This window comes from Mercenaria mercenaria, chromosome 18 (assembly GCF_021730395.1).
Source record: "Mercenaria mercenaria strain notata chromosome 18, MADL_Memer_1, whole genome shotgun sequence".
Classification (NCBI taxonomy): Eukaryota; Metazoa; Mollusca; class Bivalvia; order Venerida; family Veneridae; genus Mercenaria; species Mercenaria mercenaria.
In genome coordinates this window covers 3,217,233-3,238,836 of record NC_069378.1, presented here as the reverse complement: position 1 = coordinate 3,238,836, position 21,604 = coordinate 3,217,233, and the positions used below count along the sequence as shown (strand labels likewise).

Below are 21,604 nucleotides of genomic sequence, written 5' to 3'. Positions count from 1 at the left end.
TGACATGGAAACTAATTTACAATGAGTAACTTGAGAACACTTTGGCCTAAAGTATTTTAACTTTATAAGATGTTTTTCTGTGGCCGGTAGATGATCCATATTGTTCAGTAGATGATCCCTATTAGTGGGTCAGAGTTCAAGGACAGTGTGAAGTTCAGAATAAAAATACTTTGTGAAGAATACCTGGAGATTCCTTGTGCATACCTCCTTCAGATGTGGTGGTCATAATGACCTGCAGACGGAAAACATTTTTAATCAAGAACTGAAGAATGCTTTGGTTCGGGTCTGTCAAACTTCTTAGAATGATTACCTGTTGTCAGCATATGACCCTTAAGTTTAAGGGGTCAGTAGGACAATGGTTAATGGTCATGGTAACTTTGAGTTTAACAATGCTTACTAATCATTTGGGCATTCAGCAATAAGATTTCATAGCATGTTTTTCTATGATCAGTAGACCACTGAAAAAAAAATTGGTGCAGGGTCAAAGGTCAAGGTTATAGTGACCTTGAAATCATTAGCTTGAGAACTTTTGAACCATTAAACTTTATAGCATGACTGTCAATGGTTATTAGAATACCAGTTTTGTTTTAAGGTTGTTAGACAAAAATGTCAAGGTCACATTATACTGGAGACTGAAAATTACATTTCCAGCTATATATCTGTGACAGGCTGTCATTTAGGGACATACTGATATGAGTTTCTAAACGCCTGTTACATAATTTTAAAAAAATGACACAAGCATGCTACATGTATAAATTTTGGTTGTTCTTTATAGTACTTCATGAAGAAGAATTTGATAAACAAGCTTTGTTCCCAGGTTTCATATAAACTAACTCATTTATGTTGATAAAATTTATTTTGCAGGGAACCAACTGTTATAAATGTAAACCTGAATAAGAACAACAACAACATAATGGACACCAATCAGAATTATTTGACATCTTCATCATTGTCATCATCAGAAATCGTGAACTTTAGGTCTGCTCTGAAACGGACAGAAATTAACCCAGAAATTATTCGGCAGAAGGACACAGATTCAGAAAAACCAGTGTATGATTTTAGAAAAATGTTACGGAAGACAGGACGTCTAGATTTTATTTCTCAGGAAGAGTGATTTAAAGCCAGTTTTGTTGTTTTGTTTTTAGATGCAAAAAATGTAAATAACGATGGCTTAAAGCTATTAATCTTTTGGTTTTAAGGCACAGCCTTTTAAAATTCTTGCCTAATTCTCCTAATTAGCTTTACATTCAAAGAATAATCTTTAAAATTTTATTTGAAAAATTGTTTTTGTTTCTTTGATTTAATATCACTATTCATAAAGGGAGTTAATTTGATATATACATGTTTTTGTCTGTGATAATGTAAATTTTTTTTGTTTTTGTTTTAAATATATATTCGTTTTCCCTGTTTTCATAGTATTTTTTAATTTATTCAGCATTAATATGTTCTCACAGTTGAACTGTAATCAGATGAATGTAATTGTTAAGTTAAAGGTCCAAATGCTTTAAATTTTTATCTTATTATTAAGCACCATTTACATGGTTAGAAAAGCACTACCATTAATATTGCACATGAACAGTTATAGTTAGAGCCATAAAGGGAGGTAATAAAAACCAATAGAATCAATGAAACATTCTAGTATATTCAGCTATGTTCAAACCTTCAACAAAATTAATGTTAATGAAAGCATTTATCGGAAATAGGATTTAACAAGAAATTAATGTATTTAATGTTCAGAATGGAAAATGTGGCAGCCACATTTTATACAAAAGCATTTTGAGCCTTAAAAAGTAATTTCTGCTGAGAAACACTACGTGTTCAAGCATCAATGACATGTTTTTCGAGGCTTCTTGAGCTATTGATGTGATTTTTCACCATTTTCCTTGCATTTTCGATGTTTGGGTCACTCAAAACTGTGAATAACTCGAAAATTTTGCTCAGCACCTTGGGACTTGGAGCAGTCATTGTTTTATTGTATATACAAATTTGTCAAATGAATATGCAAGAAGGTAGTATTTTTAGATGCCGTTTATTGAATTGCTATGCATCAGTTGTGCACTGTTTAGTTCTCCTCACTTCCTACTACTGAGTGATTCACTCATTTTGGCATAAACATCATTTTAAAGGTCTACAAAACAGTCACATTTTTTAATTTTGACAATGACTTTAATTGTTTTTATTTTCTGTACAAATTGCAGTATGTTAAATGTTTTGTGGTCCAAAATGGCTTGAAAATCACACTTTGAACATAAATCCTTAACAGAGTTATTAAAAAGATGAAATGTTCTTGTTTTTACTCTGTGATAATAATGTGTAATGTCATTGGTGTTACAAGGCTTTTTAATGAGAAGTAAACAGAAGTAGATAAACCAAGCACTATTAAGTAAGAGTAACATATATTAAGATGCCATCAGTAGCAAACATTGGTACATAAATATATTATCATAGTTCTGATCTCATTTTTTAATAGAATTTTATAAACCCATTACAGATTTTTTTATTTAGGGTAAACAAGACTTGAAAGAACAATAAAAAACAAAATTAAAATTGTAATAAATTGCTGATATGTGTTGACTTTAAGTAGTAACTTTTCATATTGTATTGTCAAAAATGTTTGAGTGAAATAAAATACTGCATAGATCTTTTTAACTTGAAACATTTTAACTTCAATAATTTGTTTGTCTTTTCTATTTATTTTTCTTTTTGCATGAAATTTCACAGTTAAGACTTATTTCTTTTTGTTCTCATTTAATGTGCCATTTAAAAAAAAAAGAAAAATTATGAAATTGTGTTCAAAAAATCAAATCATATCATATTTTTTATAATTAATAATTGTAATGTTTTTGCTCCTTTAGGTATAGATGTTCATATTTCTACCTAGTAGCTGTCCCTGTCTAAAATAAGGCTGGGAGAGGCACATTTGATCTTCCCTCCACCACTGAAGCTGAGGAGCAAGTACCCCTCCACAGAGGCCAATACAATTCTTTCCAACAAAGCCATTAACCTCTGCATAGCAACAACCTTTGCAAAAAAAAACCATTCCATCCTGTTTAGTAATGCTTCAAAACTGGCAAACACTAAATAGCAAATCAGTATCCTGCTATACATTATGTTAAACTGGCCTAACATTTTTTATATGTAGTTAGAATACAAAAAAGTATTTCATGACATTTCACTTAAAATCATTTTGTAATTGTTGTTTATGTATTTTTATTAAAACAGTATTTTTATATAATTGCTTTAATTCAATGTTTGGAAGTTATTAGATTCTATTCTGAAAATGTTATATAATTATGTTTTATATATGTCCAGTTTTTATGGGTATCGCAGGGTGTAAAGAGAGCCGAAATTTGTTCTAATGTATTTTGTACGGAAATTTATTAAATAGTTTTCTCTATGTAACCAGAATATGCTAAACAAAACTGGCAGGTACTCTAATGGCATTTTTTTGTGATGTTTTGATTACTTTTAAAATGGGGATATGTCAAAAAAGACGTTCTATACAAACTTTCTATTTAAAGACGAGTTGTTTTGGAGAGTTAAATGGCGGTCTTTAGAGCAAAATGGTCTCTTTGTACAGGTCATCATTCATAGAGTATCAACTGTTTTCACAGGAAAACATCATTAGTTCAATTGTATTATATTTCTCTCAAATAAATATGATTATAATAATTACCATGTTACTTGAATAAATTTATTCAATTACTTGGCAGTTTTGTTCCATTTACAAATGTATTATTTTTAAGGATTATATTTTATGCTGCAGTCAGTGGTGGTGAAATCTGATTTTGACCTTCTTGTCCATTTTTGCCAGTAGCTATTTTCTACCTATATTGGTTATATAGTAAAATATGGTGAAGTTCTACTTGTTTGTATGGGCTGAGGCACAAGCTGGACAGGTCGGACAGTTGATTTTGCCACCCCTGTGCAGCGCAGGTATAATTTTATTTTTATTGAGGACCATAAATCTGTATACTGTATTCCAGCAAACATTAATTGAGCTTCCAATGTTAGTTAGATCTTGCCAGAAGCATAGCAAAGCTTTTTTAAAAATTGCATGTAGATATGGTAGATATTTTTATATGTTACAGTAGACAACATAGATCATATTAAATCTATGAACTATCTGGTCATAAGGCTGTATCAGCTTTTGCTTGATGCATACTCAGACATTATAAATTTTATGTTTTTCAACATATTTAATGTCATTTCTACTAGATTTTTTTTTATGTATTTGCTTTTTGAAGCTACTTTATACTTTAGCTAGTAATTAGGTTGATACAGAATTTAGCAGCTCTGTCCAGGAGGCATCTCTTTTACTTCATGGATCTTTGTTAGATGACTGGTATAACCCTGATTTAATTATAAAGGTTACATCCTGGATACCTTAATAGATTTATTTAATTATCATACCTGTGATATACCACATCAAATGTGTCGTATATAGCTGTCTCAGAAATAAGTTTTTATGTATGTCAAAAAAGTATAAAATATTAAATATTTTATATCATAATTAACCAGTACTTTAACAATTTAGCTCAATAGGTAAGAGCGTTGGTCTACGGATCTCGGGGTCGCGAGTTTGATCCTCGGGCGGGGCGTATGTTCTCCGTGACTATTTGATGAACGACATTGTGTCTGATATCATTAGTCCTCCACCTCTGATTCATGTGGGGAAGTTGGCGGTTACTTGCGGAGAACAGGTTTGTACTGGTACAGAATCCAGGAACACTGGTTAGGTTAACTGCCCGCCGTTACATGACTGAAATACTGTTGAAAAACGGCGTTAAACCCAAAACAAACCAAAAAACAAGTTATATTAAGAATAAGTCTTAAGAGCAGAACTGTTGTAAGTGCTTCTGTACCTGTATGCACTTAGACCAGTTTTGCTGTAACTGCACTTGAAATGTACACAATCATACTTCTTATTAACTCTGGGTATTGACTATTGATTCCTTCTAATTTTATCTACCTGTTGTCCAGCTCCTTACTTTTAGAATTTAGAGGTAAAATTATGATAAAGTTGTACATGTCTAACAGATGTTTCCTGTCTTGGTGTTCCTTTTCAGCAAGGCTGGCAAAGTGTTTTTTGTAAAGAGGTCACCATAGTTGTTGCAGAAAAATGATTGGTACCGCAGGATATATTTAATAGACAGTGCTTGATAATATCAGAGAAAATTACAGAATCTACAGTGCTGGGACCAATGTGCTGTGAATTATTGCCTGTTTTACATAGATATTTTACTCAGAATATGCTATATTTCACTATCTAGCATTTTAATACTTAGTTTAATGGTTTTTACCAAATTTTGTCTATTAGTTTTAATGGTTTTTACCAAATTTTGTCTATTTTGAAGCTTTGGTTATGTGAAATATATGGAATATATTTTATGCGGAGAAATAAAGTATATTTCTCTGTTAAATTTCATTGATGCACAGAGAAAATAAATAAATATTACGTACACTTGCAGTTTAAATTCTTGACAGTTGCAAACATTTATAATTTATGCTGACACTGCTCAAACCTTTTCATACTTATACAAAAAAATATACAGAGGCATTAAGTATATTTCAAAGCAAGGACTGTTTCTCAGAATAACCACTAAATTGTTCTGAAATAAACATTTTTTTCTTTCCATTGTTAATGGTTGTAGAGTAAAAATTGATTTAGTTATAGATGAGTTTTGTTTATAAAAACGTGTATAGTCAATAAAATTTAGAAAAACTTTCTAAAAGTGGTAGTCATGAAACAGGATGTTAAGCTGAAATTTAGTAATATTATAGAATATCACCTTAACCTTCAGCCTGCTGACAACAAGTGATTCTACCTTTGCAACCAGATGAGACCAAGTTCAGCAGGATGCCCAGGCTGATCTTGGTCTGCACAGTTCACTATTCAGTCAGTAAATTTTCAGTGAACACCCCTGAATGATAAGTGGTGCTGCCCTAAAATTTAGCTGGATAAAGATAAATAATGATCTATGGTACTGTCCGGGTGTCCAGCCATTTCTTAAATAATGCATGGAGTGGCATTAAAAAAAATATGGGATCTTCCTTTACCATCAAAAGCTAGGAAGTTGCTGTATGACCTATAATTGTGTCAATGCGATGTTAAAACCATCAAAATAAATATCTAAATAATACATAGTTATAACTTTTGATTTTTCTCTTTCTGTTTAAAAATAAAATAAAAATGAAATTGAAAATGATGTTTGCAAGAGTACTAGCCTTTTTAACTACTAGTACAATCGAGTTTTGTACACATACAGGTATCTCTGCTTACAAACACACAAAAGCATTGTAACCCTTTTGAAATAAAAGAAAAAATATTTGAAAATTGTCATTTTTGGTTCTATAACATATACATGCATGGTATGTTAATTTTAAGTAACTGATTAATTAATACGAAATTAGATTAGATTGAATTATAATGGAAAAACTGCAACCTTGTAAGGCAGTTGAAAAATTAACAGTATTGTCTCTTCATTTGTCAGCAAATATATTATAGCTTTAATACTGAAATGTAATTTTTGCAGGGTCCATTATTCATCAATGTGTGAAGTCTGTATAGACCTAGACTGTAGAAACACAAAATATTCAGTTCACCAGAACTTGGTTTGCAGTTAGATTGAAAAGCTGAAAATTTGTTGAGCTGCCTGAAGCTGTTAAAACCTTCTTCATACAAAGTTTCATCACAATATGTGCTGATTTAACGATGAAGAATAAGTAAACTCCTAATTAACCCTAATCGTGCTGGACACAATTGGTTCTGTCTTTGCAACAAGTGCAGACCAAGATCAGCCTGCACATCCTTGTAGTCTGATCATGGTCTGCACTAAATGTGCAGACTGATCTTGGTCTGCACTTTCCGCCATTCAGGCAGTATCTTTTTGGTAAGCACCCCTTTTAACAGTTAATGGTACTGTCCAAACTGAAAGATGGACAAGTTCATTATAGAAATTCAGCAGGCTACATTACAGACTTGCAAAGTTGATGGATATAGATCTAGAAGCTTAACTTTTGTACTCCTCAGAAATATATGTTATCTAATTATGCATTGTTTTCCTTGTTTATTTATTTGTTTTGAATCATGTGCAGAGTATTGAACAAATTAAAATATACTATTAAATACATTGAGAATCTGGTTCTACTTTCACCCCTTACAAACAATTTGCATTATGGCATGTTTGACCACATTTCAGTCTTGGCCTCTGTGCAAAATTGAAATAAATGGTTCCACTATAAATTCTTATAATTGCCTCTCTCGACCCCACTCCAAACACACCCCAATAAGTAAGGGAGGGGGCTCTATTCAAAGTTGTTCAATTGTTTACGTGATCAAAGACATCATCTGTTTGTATTTGCTAAACCCCTTTAAGGATTTTCATGGAACTTTGGTCAAATGATCGCCTCATCGAGACGATGTGCAGAACTCATGAGTCGGCCAAGTTGACTCGAGGTCAAGATAAACGGTTTGAGCCTTCCATTTTGTGTCCGCTCTGTATCTTCTAAACCCCTTGAAGAATTTCATGAAACTTTTGTCAAATAATCACCTCATCAAGATGATGTGCAGAACTCGTGAGTCAACCATGTTGACTCGAGGTCAAGATAAAAATGGTTTGAGCCTTCCATTTTGTGTCTGCTCTGTATCTCCTAAACCCCTTGAAGGATTTTCATGAAACTTTAGTCAAATGATCATCAAGACGATGTGCAGAACTCGTGAATCAGCCATGTCGACTCAATGTCAAGGTCACAACTGGAGGTCAAATATTTGGCTCTACAATTTTGTGTCCCCTCTATCTCCTAAACCCCTTGAAGGATTTTCATGAAGCTTAGGTCAAATGATCACCTGATCAAGTCAATGTGCAGAACTCATGAGGCAGCCGTATTGGCTCAAGTTCAAGGTCACAACTCAAGGTCAAAGGTTTGAGCCTTCTATTTTGTGTCCGCTCTGTATCTCCTAAACCCCTTGAAGGATTTTGATATGACTTGGATGTAATATTCCCCTTGTCAAGACGATGTGCAGAACTCAAAATTCGCCCATGCCAGTTTCATTGATGAATTGTCTACTCATGATTCTTTTTATATTAAACTTATTCCTGCGATATTTATATTGATTTCGTCATACATGGACTATAAAATATACTTGACAACGTCAATGGTTCCACCCATTACCATCAACACTTTCACTATCCATAACAGCGGTGGGGGATATAGCTGTCTGTCAGACATCCTTCAAGTTGTATTTTTCTTTATAAATGCTTGAATAGCCGTCATCTACAGTTTATTATTGCTCGATATTATATGTTATTTTTGTGTTCGTTTTTTTTCTTTGTATCTACAGCTAAAGGGAAGGACAGTCTCTAATGTTGTCAGAACTTCTTGTCCGACCCTTTTGCCCTTTGATTATATTTGTTGCAATTGTTATTGTAATATCTTCATATCGAAGAGTAATAAAATATAATTAAATCGAAAATTCGAAGTTGATACTAAAGCTTAAGTTTAAGACTTTATCCACAAGGCGGCAAGCTATTCTGCTTTTGCGACCAGACTCGGTCTGCACAGTTCGCTATTCAATCAGTAAATTTTCAGTGAATGACCCTCCAAGACTGGGGACTCACACAAGTGGCAATAATAATTTTCAGCTTCAATTTTGATGTCATTTCAAAACAAGGCAGAACCTTTTTTTAGTTCGGCTATTCGGATTCTACTCGCCCCAGCGACGGCGTGAGCTTTCTTCGTTAAAGATTTTCGGCAATTTTTGTTTGTCTTTGTTACTATTGCTTATATCTTACTGTAACTTCACATTAACATTGTTCAGCATGCAAACAAAGTATTTATTTATTCTCATCAGCACAGATGTACATTTAAACAATACATTTAAACAATACAATGAGTGCTGCCACTCTAAACAGGGTTATATGAGATATATGCACAATATACTACACTTTTAAAAAGTTTAAAATTAGTTAATTACCACTTAAAACTACACTCTATACATAAATAATATGTTTGTTTTATGATATGGTACACTGAAACATCTAACATTTCTTTAAAGCAATAAGGACAAGTATAAATTTGGAGCTTGACTTAGTATCTACAATTATCTGAGTTGATTACATAAATGCCAAAATGACTACTAGGTGACACGATCAGTACTATCATCTTTGCTTTCATTATCTGCAGTACCTTGAACAGACCTGTCAGTATTCAGTAAGTTACAAAAATCTGTTTTCCACTTGTTTAAAACTAAAACAGGATTAGAAGCGCAAATTCAAGAATCACTGTCTACAACCTGGAACATCAATATATTAGACCTTCCTGCTACAACTTCAAATGGTACAGAACTTTGCCGGTTATCTCTTACACCCAATCTACCGATGTTCTTTCAAAAATCAGGTTTATTGTTTTCGGCATCTGACAAAAGGTCCATTTGTAATTTATACCAATACTTGCGTTTATACATTTTCACTTTCTTGTCAAAGAGTTTACGTCTATTAATATATACCTTCTTCAAATTGGACTTATCAATACCTCTTGCTTTGACCCACATTTTTTTCAGCCTCGCACATACTATCCCACAATTCTTGCAAATTATCATTCCGCCAAGGCTTCAAAGCCCTATACCTTTTCTTACTCTCTCCAAATACAATATTTCCCACATTTTGGGTACCTTCTTACTCATCTTTAGTAATGTTCATGCTAAATGAGTCATAAAAATCATCGACAATAATTTGGTGTGAAGAGTCTGACTCAAACAAAGAAATCTTACTATTTAAAGTTTCAATAAAACAAGTGTCCTGACAAAAATCTACAGACAAGGAATTTGTGTCATATTTCGTAATTGACGTTTTAAGTGCAGATTTATCTGACATACTTTGTTTCTCAAAGAACATATTATGATTAAACAAGCAAGATAACAACGAGTGGTCTGGCATGGTTCTACTTTCTGTTCCCGCCTGTGAAATATCTGATACTCTCGTCACCTCAAATTTGAATACAAGGACAAATCTTCATATGGTATAACAATATAGTCGGCAAAAGACATTCCTTTTGTTGAAATACACATAAAACCATTAGTAATACATTCAATACACAACAACTGCTATTACAATGTAATTAAAAACTCACAGAAAATATCTCCTTGTGTATTTTTGGAAAAGTCTACAACATTTCTTGAAGGCAAATTGTCTACACCTTCAATATACCCAGGAAGCACAATAACGTTGTGACAATGTTGTTACAACGTTGTGCTGTACGTTGTGACAACGTTAGAAACAACGTTGTGACAACGTAAAAGTGTGGAGTCGTGTCAACGTTGCGACAACGTTGTGGCATAACGTTGTGTTGCGGTCAGATACAACGTTGTGACAACGTAAAAATGTGGAGTCGTATCAACGTTGTGACAACGTTGTTGGTTAACGTTGTGAAACCACCAAAATACAACCTACTTTTGACAGCTCATGTTTAAATAAATAAGCAAAACAAAATTTCAATTACATATTTTAATTCAAGATCTAATTATAAAATTTACTAAAATATTCGTTAAGTTCAGAAACAACGAAAGTAATCCCTTAAGCAGTATATGGGAATACTGCACCCCTTGATAATACAATACAGTTTAAAGCATACGTAACAATTATTTAAATCCATCAAATACAAAAAACTTATGTAGTTTAACAATAACGATAATTCAAGTCCAAAATTATAAAAAGATTATGTAGTTTAACGATAACGATAATTCAATTTAATTAAATACAAAAAAGCTTATGTAGTTTAACGATAACAAAATCTAATACAATGCCCACAGGAACAAGGTAAATACGGACTTCATGAGCGGCAAGTTCAGCAAAGGTGAACTAGAAGATGATTTTGAATAAAAATGCATGTCTCCCCAAATGCATAGTCGTATAGGCAAGAAGTCAATAGGGGAAAGGAGCAAAAGTCAAAAAGACAATGATAGTTGGCTGCAAAAGGGATCATCTACTTGGCATGTCCAATCATCCGACTAAGTTTCAAAATTCTGGGCCTAGTGGTTCTTTTAAAAGTTATGTAATGGAAATTGTTTATCATGTTCTGTTCAGGTCCAGTGACCCCCAAAATAAATAGGGGTCATAAACTCTGCATGTGCAATCATCCTATTAAGTTTTAACATTCTGGGTAAAGTGGTTCTCAAGTTACTGATTGAAAAAAACATCTATGTTGTATACCACATAAAAGTGGTCTTGGTTTTTCCATAATTATGGTCAATTATAAAAAAGTTACAATGTAAGTTATTTATAGTAACAACTAAGGGAAGTTAATCTTTAAACCCCCCCCCCCCCAAAAAAAGTTGCAAGTCCACACAAAAATCTTACCAGGTAGAGACAGGTCAAAATACATCTCAGAATTGGATGTATCATGCATGTTGCATTACAGAAAAGTGATCTCGATTTTTCCCTACGACTAGTAACGAAAAAGTTGCAATATAAGCTATTTATAGTAACAACAAAGGGAAGTAATTCTAAAGAAGGGACCTGCGCATAACACTCCGTCTCATGATGGTGTACAATTGTGCCAAGTTACATCAAAATCCCTCTATGCATGAAGAAGAAATGCTTTGGACAGTTATTCTTGTATCTGAACTTTAGCCTCTGTGACCTTGACCTTAGACCTAGGGACCTGGTTCTTGCGCATGACACTCCGTCTTCCGGTGGTTAACATTTGTGCCAAGTAATATCAAAACCCCTCCATGCATGAAGAAGAAATGCTCCGAACAGTTTTCATTCTTGTATCCTTTGACCTCTAATTGTGACCTTGACCTTAGACCTAGGGACCTGGTTTTTGCGCCTGACACTCCCTCTCATGATGGCGAGCAATTGTGCCAAGTTTCATCGAAATCCCTCCATGCATGAAGAAGAGGGGCGTTCCCATAATACGTCCAATTTTTCAAACGGGCATATAAAAAGGGCAATAATTCTTAGAAAATGATCCTTGATAGAGTTACCTCCTCTTGTCTAACAAATTGGGTCATCACAATAAATTATGTCTAGTATCATGTCAATACCTATGATAAGATATTGGGTAATTGGATTGAAAAAAAAAAAAACAACTGAAAATTCAAGGTCGAAAAAGGGCAATAGCTCAACAAAAAAATCATTGAAAGTCACCTAGTCAACAGAATGAGGTCACCACTGTAAAGAAGAAAAATACCTTGTTACACTGTATTGAGAAATTGGAGACTGACGGACAGTAAGAGGTATTTACTCTGTAAAAACAAATCACAGGGTTACCTGCATTGCAATGAATATAAGAGCGCCGCCAAGCGGGGCAATATACACCCGAAGGGTTACATCAGAGGATGGGCGCAAAATTTAAAGAACTTGACTGTTGAAGCCCAAAGGACAGGAACAAAAAAAAAGAAGAAAATCCAGAAAAAAATTCCAAGTCCACAAAAAAATTCTTACCAGGTAAAGTTATGTCAAAATACACCTAAAAATTGGAGGTACCATCCATGTTGTACCACAGAAAAGTGGTCTCGGTTTTTCCCTATGGCAAATAATAAAAAAGTTTCAAAATAAGCTATTTATAGTAACAAAAAAGGGAAGTAATACAAAAAAATTATTGTAAGAGAACAAAAAAGGGATCTGCCAAATAAAAACAAGAGCACTGCAATGCAGAGCAATATACACAAAGCAAAGTCATATATGACATTTGACCCCCAAGTGTGACCTTGACCTTGAAGCGAGTCATCTAAAACATGCCCTCTGCATGTCACCTCAGTGTGGTGAACATTTGTGCCAAGTTTCTTTGGAATCCTCTAAGCAGTTCAAGAGTTACAGAGCGGACACTAAACACACTTATATGACCTTAAACCCCTAAGTGTGACCTTGACCTTGAACCTAGTCATCCAAAACAAGCGCTCTGCACGTCGTCTCCATGTGGTGAACATTTGTGTCAAATTTCTTTGAAATCCTTCAAGGGGTCCAAGAGTTACAGAGCGGACACGAAATTGCTAACGGACGGACAGACGGACACCGGCGTCATAACATAATACGTCCCTTTGGGCGTATAAAAATGTGTAAAAGTGAACAAGTTTTTCAAGTTTCAAATGGTTACCTTTGACAGTTTTTGAGAAAAACAAAATTTAAGTAACGCAGACGATCAATAATTTGATTTTCTGATAAAAAATAGTAAAAGAATAAACAAAGAATGTGTTAGAATAAACTCTCTTTTGACCTTTGACCAAAGTGTGACCTTGACCATGGTTATATGGATGCGACTTGTGTGCAACACATCAGAGTGAAGATATGCGACAACAAATTTGAAATTCTCTAAGGGTCTCAACAACAAGAGCTGTCCGTAAGACAGCGCGCTCCACTATTCGGTGATTTGACAGTAAAATGAATATATGTCTCAATAGGAGACCTCTACTTTAGAAGGAAGATACATCAAGGGGCATAATTCTGTCAAGAACACATATTAGAGTTATTGGGATTGCTACCACACATGCAGATGATGATGATAAAGTGGTCACTATCTTTTAAAGTACCAAAGGTATGTCTATAAACGAAGCTTTCCAAAAAATTTAACATGAAAATAATTCCAAGTATAACAAGTTTGTGACCTTAACCTAAGTATAACACCTTGGTGACCTTGACCTTGGGTATAATGGGCCGACCCCCTGTACATACTTTGTTTGTATGCTGGACAATGTTTATGTAAAGTTACAGAAAGATATAAGCAATAATAACAAAGCTATGACAGAAAAACAAAGGTTGCTGAAAAACTTTAACCTTAAAAATAACCAAAGACGTCACTATAACACCTTGGTGACATTGACCTTGGCGCGTTATATTATTTCAAAGTGTTTGCCGATTTGATCAGTCGTGATCAAATCAACAGATGCTTACTGAAGTATTAAACTGGCGGTACAGCCGGTGTAACATTAAATATTGACCCCATTGATCAAAATTTAATGTTGAAATGTTGGTGGGGCCATTTCTCAATGTTGAAAAAGGATCTTTTGATCAAAATTTAATGCTGAAATGTTGACGGGGTCAATTCTCAACGTTGAAAAAGGACCCTTTGATCAAAATTTGATGTTGAAATGTTGACGGGTCAATTCTCAACGTTGAAAAGGATCTATGGGGTCAATTTTCAACGTGGTCAGTATTTAATGTTACACTGGCGCGTAATAAACCGAATCGAGTCCATTTTTCAACAACTGTTGATTTCTCAGACTTCCAATCAAAAATTCATTGCTTTCCTGTGTAGAAAATACTAGTAACATTATTAAAAAGGTACCATTAGCATTATACACAAACAATCAAGTTTTCTTATTTCAAAGCATTTGCTGACTTGATCAATTGTGATCAAATATGCTTACTAAAAGGAGACCTCATTCAGTTGCCATGTGATGTTGGGGAGATTTGCTCTATACGCCTTTCAAGTTGCCAATCTATTTTTCTTTGGTATAATATACAAGTTTGGAGTCATGCTGTGAAATATTTAGAGCGTGAAAAGTTTTTGACTTGACTGTTCAAAGAATATTAAGTTCTAGATAATTTTTTTTACTAAGATCCTTTATGAATACTGGCCCAGATCTAGTTTAACAATATCAATAATTCAAATCACTACTGTATGTTTTTATTTTATGCCTTCTTTTGGTTCATAAATATCATTCAGAGATCAGGCTATATGACTATCTGTATTGAGCAGTGAACTTGTTCACTTTCTACAGTATATAATCATGGGCCTTTATCACCAATACTGGTATTAAACAAAAGCTCATGACGTCAACAAGACCGCTTCAAAGTTCTTTGAGTTATGTAGTTTGAGCAAATTGACATAGCTCAATTTTGAAAACTGACACTTTCACACACACTAAAACCCTTGTCAAAACTTAAATCACACGCAAGTCCACATTAAAGACATTACAGTATATCTCCAAATCCTCTGGCTGACCGTCAAATCCTCCCTGCCTGCAGCAGACGCACCCGTCACACCTTTCTGTAATAATATTGAATGTTTTGTTTTAATATAATTCATTAATATTAAGTACTTGTGTAAAACAATGTCAATGATAGAATGATTCTGGAGCAAAGACACATTATTTGTTTAAATTGTTTCTGAAACTTAAATTTATGTTTTAAGCAAAATTTAAGGATGAAGATTTGGTTCTTTAATTTTATATCAGTTCAACCATCCTGAATCCTGCAGTAAAACCTGAATCAAATTATGCTGACCTTTTTAGTGCAACACCAAAAACAAAGAAGTAAAGCTGAAGATTATCAAGAGCTCAAGTTACATTAATGTTGTAAATTTTCTGACTTATCCAAAAAGCATCAACACTGAACAATAGAAAAGCAATAGAATCTAAGCCTACCTTAAATTTCAATCCACCTTTTTTGAATGGAGCATGTTTTAAAAACAGCATCCTCAGCTTCTTTTTTTAGTTATTGTCTTATGAGTTTTCATAAGAGCATCTGAAAAAAAAAATCATTACAGTGGTGTAAAAGTTGTAATCAAATTGCCGTTATCACAAAAGAGGCATCCACATTAGGCGCCATGCTCACGTTAATTTAAATCTTATATTATATAATGAAACAACAAATGAAATTTAAAACTATCTAAAATAGCTATTTAAATGGATTCCCGCTTGATTATGATGTTTTAGATAAAACAACAAATGAGACTGAAAAATGGTTTGAGAACATGAGGCCCAGCTGAGCTTTTTCTTTTCTGAATTGTCCCCAAAAAATACCTGTCAGTGATGATGATTTATGTTATCAATATTCTAAACATGTTGTTTTTTTTAATTACCAAGCTACCTATCCTCTTTCTCTGGACATGTTAAAAACAAATTTACTCCACACTGTAACAGTATACAGAACTTACTCAATATTGACCTGCAGCCAGCATTGGCCTGCAGATAGCCAGGTCTTCCAGTTCCTTTTCTCCTCTCATTCCTTTCAGGGAATACAATGACCAAACCTTATTCGATCCCGTAAAAGTCATCATCAGACGACATGTGGTGTCAACATCTTTGCGACCGAATGTGCAATAATATTGGGACTGTAAAAAGGAAACAGAACAACAGTTAAACTATTGTAAATATGTAGGTCCAATCAGTTCTACAGCAATCGTATTGACAAAAGTAGATCGCATTATAAGAACAAGACAGTACTCATTGAATAAACTTTTTATGCCATTAATGGTATCAAATGATTCAATTTCAGTCATTAAACCTTTAAAATTTAAATAACTAGAGCTATCACTGAAGGTGATGAATACCTCCATATCGTATGGCACCTAAATTGCTTATTTTCTGAAGAAACTGACTTTAAAAAGTATCTCAAGTCAAGGTGAAGGTCAAAGTAACATGTAAATGCACGTGTTCCTTGCGCTCATGATGGTGATGTGCATGTAAAATTATTTGAAAATTTAGAGAGCAGTTTAGGAGACATAACTGTACCTTAAGAATTTAACTTAAGAATTTACATCATGCAAAGCTTGGTATCTACATGCATTTATACCATCTCTCATGTCTCACTTGACATGAGGATCATACCAATTAAGGTATTCGCCACCTCTCCGTGTGAACAGGCCTGAAGACTGACAAAGAAACATGAGATAGCTTTCAGATTTGAACTGGTTTTACTATGTATGACATACTTAAATATTTACATCATGCAAGTCTTGGTATCTACATGCATTTGTACCACCTCTCCTAATCTATCCTACTTGGCACGAGGATCGTAACATTTAAGGTATTCGCCACCTCTCCATGTAAACAGGCCTGAGGACTGACAAAGAAACACGAGATTTGAACTGGTTTTTACTACGTATGACAAACTTAGGTATTTACATCCTGCAAGTCTTGGTATCTACATGCATTTGTACCACCTCTCCTGTCCTACTTGGCATGAGGATCGAACCATTTAAGGTATTTGCCACCTCTCCATGTAAACAGGCCTGAGGATTGACAAAGAAACATGAGATAGCTTTCAGATTTGAATTGAATTGGTTTTTTTTAACCTATACTGTGTTGGTGTGCTGTAAAACCCAAATAAATTAATTAGTTTTACTATATTGTATGAAGTACTTTGAGTACTTACATCATGCAAGTCTTGGTATCTAATGCATTTGTACCACCTCTTCTTAGTTCTACTTTGCACAAGGATCATACCATTTAAGGTACATTGTATTCGCCACCTCTCCATGTAAACAGGCCCGAGGATTGACAAAAGAAACATGTAATGGCTTTCAGGCTTGAATTAGTTTACTATGACATACTAAGTAGTGACTAATCTTGGTATCTACATGCATTTGTACCACCTCTCCTGTCCTACTTGGCATGAGGATCGGACCAATTAAGGTATTCGCCACCTCTCCATGTAAACAGGCCTGAGGATTGACAAAGAAACACGAGATATCTTCCAGATTTGAATTGGTTCTACTATATAGCTTTCAGACTTGAATTAGTTTACTATGACATACTAAGTAGTGACATGCAAATCTTGGTATCTACATGCATTTGTACCACCTCTCCTGTCCTACTTGGCATGAGGATCGGACCAATTAAGGTATTCGCCAACTCTCCATGTAAACAGGCCTGAGGATTGACAAAGAAACACGAGATATCTTCCAGATTTGAATTGGTTTTACAGTAGCTTTCAGACTTGGAATTAGTTTACAATGACATACTAAGTACTGACATGCAAATCTTGGTATCTACATGCATTTGTACCACCTCTCCTGTCCTACTTGGCATGAGGATCGGACCAATTAAGGTATTCGCCACCTCTCCATGTAAACAGGCCTGAGGATTGACAATGAAACACGAGATATCTTCCAGATTTGAATTGGTTTTACTGTAGCTTTCAGACTTGGAATTAGTTTACAATGACATACTAAATAGTGACATGCAAATCTTGGTATCTACATGCATTTGTACCACCTCTCCTGTCCTACTTGGCATGAGGATCAGACCAATTAAGGTATTCGCCACCTCTCCATGCAAACAGGCCTGAGGATTGACAAAGAAACACGAGATATCTTCCAGATTTGAATTGGTTCTACTATAGCTTTCAGACTTGAATTAGTTTACTATAACATACTAAGTAGTGACATGCAAATCTTGTTATCTACATGCATTTGTACCACCTCTCCTGTCCTACTTGGCATGAGGATCGGACCAATTAAGGTATTCGCCACCTCTCCATGTAAACAGGCCTGAGGATTGACTAAGAAACACGAGATATCTCCAGATTTGAATTGGTTTTACTGTAGCTTTCAGACTTGAATTAGTTTACAATGACATACTAAGTAGTGACATGCAAATCTTGGTATCTACATGCATTTGTACCACCTCTCCTGTCCTACTTGGCATGAGGATCGGACCAATTAAGGTATTCGCCACCTCTCCATGTAAACAGGCCTGAGGATTGACAAAGAAACACGAGATATCTTCCAGATTTGAATTGGTTCTACTATAGCTTTCAGACTTGAATTAGTTTACTATAACATACTAAGTAGTGACATGCAAATCTTGTTATCTACATGCATTTGTACCACCTCTCCTGTCCTACTTGGCATGAGGATCGGACCAATTAAGGTATTCGCCACCTCTCCATGTAAACAGGCCTGAGGATTGACAAAGAAACACGAGATATCTTCCAGATTTGAATTGGTTTTACTGTAGCTTTCAGACTTGAATTAGTTTACAATGACATACTAAGTAGTGACATGCAAATCTTGGTATCTACATGCATTTGTACCACCTCTCCTGTCCTACTTGGCATGAGGATCGGACCAATTAAGGTATTCGCCACCTCTCCATGTAAACAGACTTGAGGATTGACAAAGAAACATGAGATATCTTCCAGATTTGAATTGGTTTTACTATGTATGACGTACTTAGGTATTTACATTATAAATGCAAGTCTTGGTATCTACATGCATATGTACCACCTCTCCTGTCCTACTTGGCATGAGGATCGAACCATTTCAGGTATCTGCCACCTCTCCATGTAAACAGGTCTGAGGATTGACAAAGGAACATGAGATAGCTTTCAGACTTTTGTTTGTTTGTTTGTTTGTTTGTTTTGGGTTTAACGCCGTTTTTCAACAGTATTTCAGTCATGTAACGGCGGGCAGTTAACCTAACCAGTGTTCCTGGATTCTGTACCAGTACAAACCTGTTCTCCGCAAGTAACTGCCAACTTCCCCACATAAATCAGTGGTGGAGGACTAATGATTTCAGACACAATGTCGTTTATCAAATAGTCACGGAGAACATACGCCCCGCCCGAGGATCGAACTCACGACCCCGCGATCCGTAGACCAATGCTCTACCTACTGAGCTAAGCGGGCGGGCTGCCTTTCAGACTTTAGTTAGTTTCCTATGTTTGATGCACCTAGAATTGACATGCAAGTTTCGTTATTTACATGCATTTGTATGACCTCTCCTGTCCCACTTGGCATGAGGATCATACCATTTAAGTTAATCGCCACCTCTCCATGTAAAAAGTCCTGAAGATTTACAAAGAAACCTGACTTAGCTTTCACACTAGAATGAGTTTATAATATGACCTCAGTACTGACATGCAAGTCTTCGTATCTACATGCACGATTAAAAGTAAATCTGTAGTATGTATTCACACAAAGTTTTGTTTGCAGACGAGTATCGACATCTGTATTTTTTTCAGTAAATAACAGGTATCATTACTTATTCATTAGGAAATCTATTACCGGATGGTTAGAAAATCCTTGAGGATTTGCTAGCCGTCTGGTAAAGGGATCTCAGATCGGCTAAATCTCAGACTAGGCATTCGGTAACCCAGACGGCTAGATACATCCTTGTGTTAATTTTATTAATTCAATCAGGTTTTCTGAAAATTTATTTTCGTAAGTACGCAGCTTATCTGAAGCTCTGATTTAATACTTATATAGTTAAAAATATAAATATAATCTGAAAAGTAGATCCCTTGGAAGCACCGAGAACAAAACAATTTTAACAAACAGTGAAAATTGCAGACTCAGTTTGATTGAGTCTGTTCATGAGCAGTTATGGATAATGTAACACTGCCCACTCCCCCTATCACCGGCTTAAGCAGTAATCAATCTTCAAATCTAAATGAGTTGATATCAATGATCCCGAAGGACCAGAAAATACATCAACACTGAGATGAAGTCGGGGCAACTTTTATGGCCGCCACACAGCACTTAACATCCGCTGTTGTGCTGTAAATATAATCTGAAAAGTAGATCCCGTGAAAGCACTGAAAGACTTCGAAACAGAAATTAAATAGTTGCGGACGCACTGGTCGAGAGGGCTAAGACGCTTTCCTACGGAGGCGAAGGCCCCTGGTTCGAATCCTGGCTACTCCCACTGCGGTGTGTCCTTGGGCAAGGCACTTTATCACGACTGCCTCAGTCGACCCAGCTGTAAATGGGTACCAGCAAATTGCAGGGGGTGAGGTATAATTGGTTTTAACTGTTCTTAATATAGGGTCGCAGAAAAGCTCTAGAGAGCTTATGTTAATTGTTTCACCAAGCGATGGTAAATAAAACTTACCTTTACCTTTACCAGTGCTGAATATTATATGGAAAGTTTCTTGTTTAACAGAAGTGGGTGGGGTATGGCAGCAATTTGCATTCGTTTTTTTTTCTTTACAGAAACTAGACTTTAGGGTTTTTACTGAATAAATTTCATGTTGCTGTTAACGAACGCATATGTAGGCTATTTGATCTGCAACAAAATCTTGACTTGGCCCAAATCTTGGGATAACTTTGCGCCAAAATGAATTCAAGAATAATCTAGATATATAAGTATTAATTTATATGTACTTACCTCAGTCTTACGTAAAACACCAGATATATCGATAGTTAATTGAAAGGAGATTTTATTCAGTTGTTCTAATGTGTAACAGTATCACCGAGAGACACCAAAAATACTAACGGACTTTGTAAACATTCGGCGCGCATGCAGATATTCAGGTGTCAGTAGGCCTACATCCGAATCAACGTTTCTTTTTAAGAAGGAGATACTCGAAGTAAATTTACGAAAAAATATTTATGTTCAATGATGTTACAGTATATTCGACAACTTAAATTGAAATAAACGAAATTATAATGGCAAAATATAGATTCGAACCTATCGCTACGAAATCAGCTTTACATAATGAAATACTACAACAACAACAACAACAACAAAATATTGACACTAAAATAGATCTAACCTAATTTATTTCAAGAAACAAGCTTATTTTTCAGAAGTTTGAAGTTCAGGTCATCAGTATTTCTGATGTACCCTCATAAATACATAATTTGCTTAAGCGTAGGTCCCAGGTATGATCGGGCGGGGGTAGGGTGGGGGGGGGGGGGGCAGGGGGCATATTATCCTTCTAAAAATTGGTCAAAACTGCAGGGTTAAACTTAGAATGCATAAGAAGGGTTTTTTTTTGTGTGTGATTTTCTGTCAATATTGACAACTTTGAATTTTTGGAAAATGTGAAAAAATAAAGTGATCCATCTGTATGAAATAATTTCTATGTTTTTAATCTACATGCTTAATGTAATGAGTGAAAAATTTCATTTTAACTTGCAGTTATGATTTAAA

At 34.8% G+C, this 21,604-nt stretch overlaps 1 protein-coding gene and 1 long non-coding RNA gene across 10 annotated transcripts in view; one reads left to right on the top strand and one right to left on the bottom strand.

Annotated features, from left to right (window-relative positions):
- The window catches only part of LOC123538663 (myosin-IIIb-like), a 79,429-nt gene extending 72,296 nt beyond the window's left edge, over positions 1 to 7,133 (top strand). For all 9 annotated transcript variants that reach the window (XM_053530608.1, XM_053530606.1, XM_053530603.1 and 6 more), the window contains one exon: positions 865 to 7,133. In XM_053530608.1, the coding sequence (XP_053386583.1) occupies positions 865 to 1,114 (250 nt within the window). In that variant the 3' untranslated portion in view covers positions 1,115 to 7,133. The remainder of the gene's footprint in view (positions 1 to 864) is intronic.
- A 3,357-nt stretch (positions 7,134 to 10,490) lies between these two features.
- LOC128550798 (uncharacterized) lies at positions 10,491 to 21,363 on the bottom strand. Its single transcript, XR_008368465.1, has 3 exons — positions 15,880 to 21,363; positions 15,368 to 15,467; positions 10,491 to 14,991 (listed from the first exon to the last, which is right to left on the bottom strand). It is a non-coding gene; the product is annotated as an uncharacterized LOC128550798 (long non-coding RNA).
- Between the last annotated feature and the right edge of the window lie 241 nt (positions 21,364 to 21,604).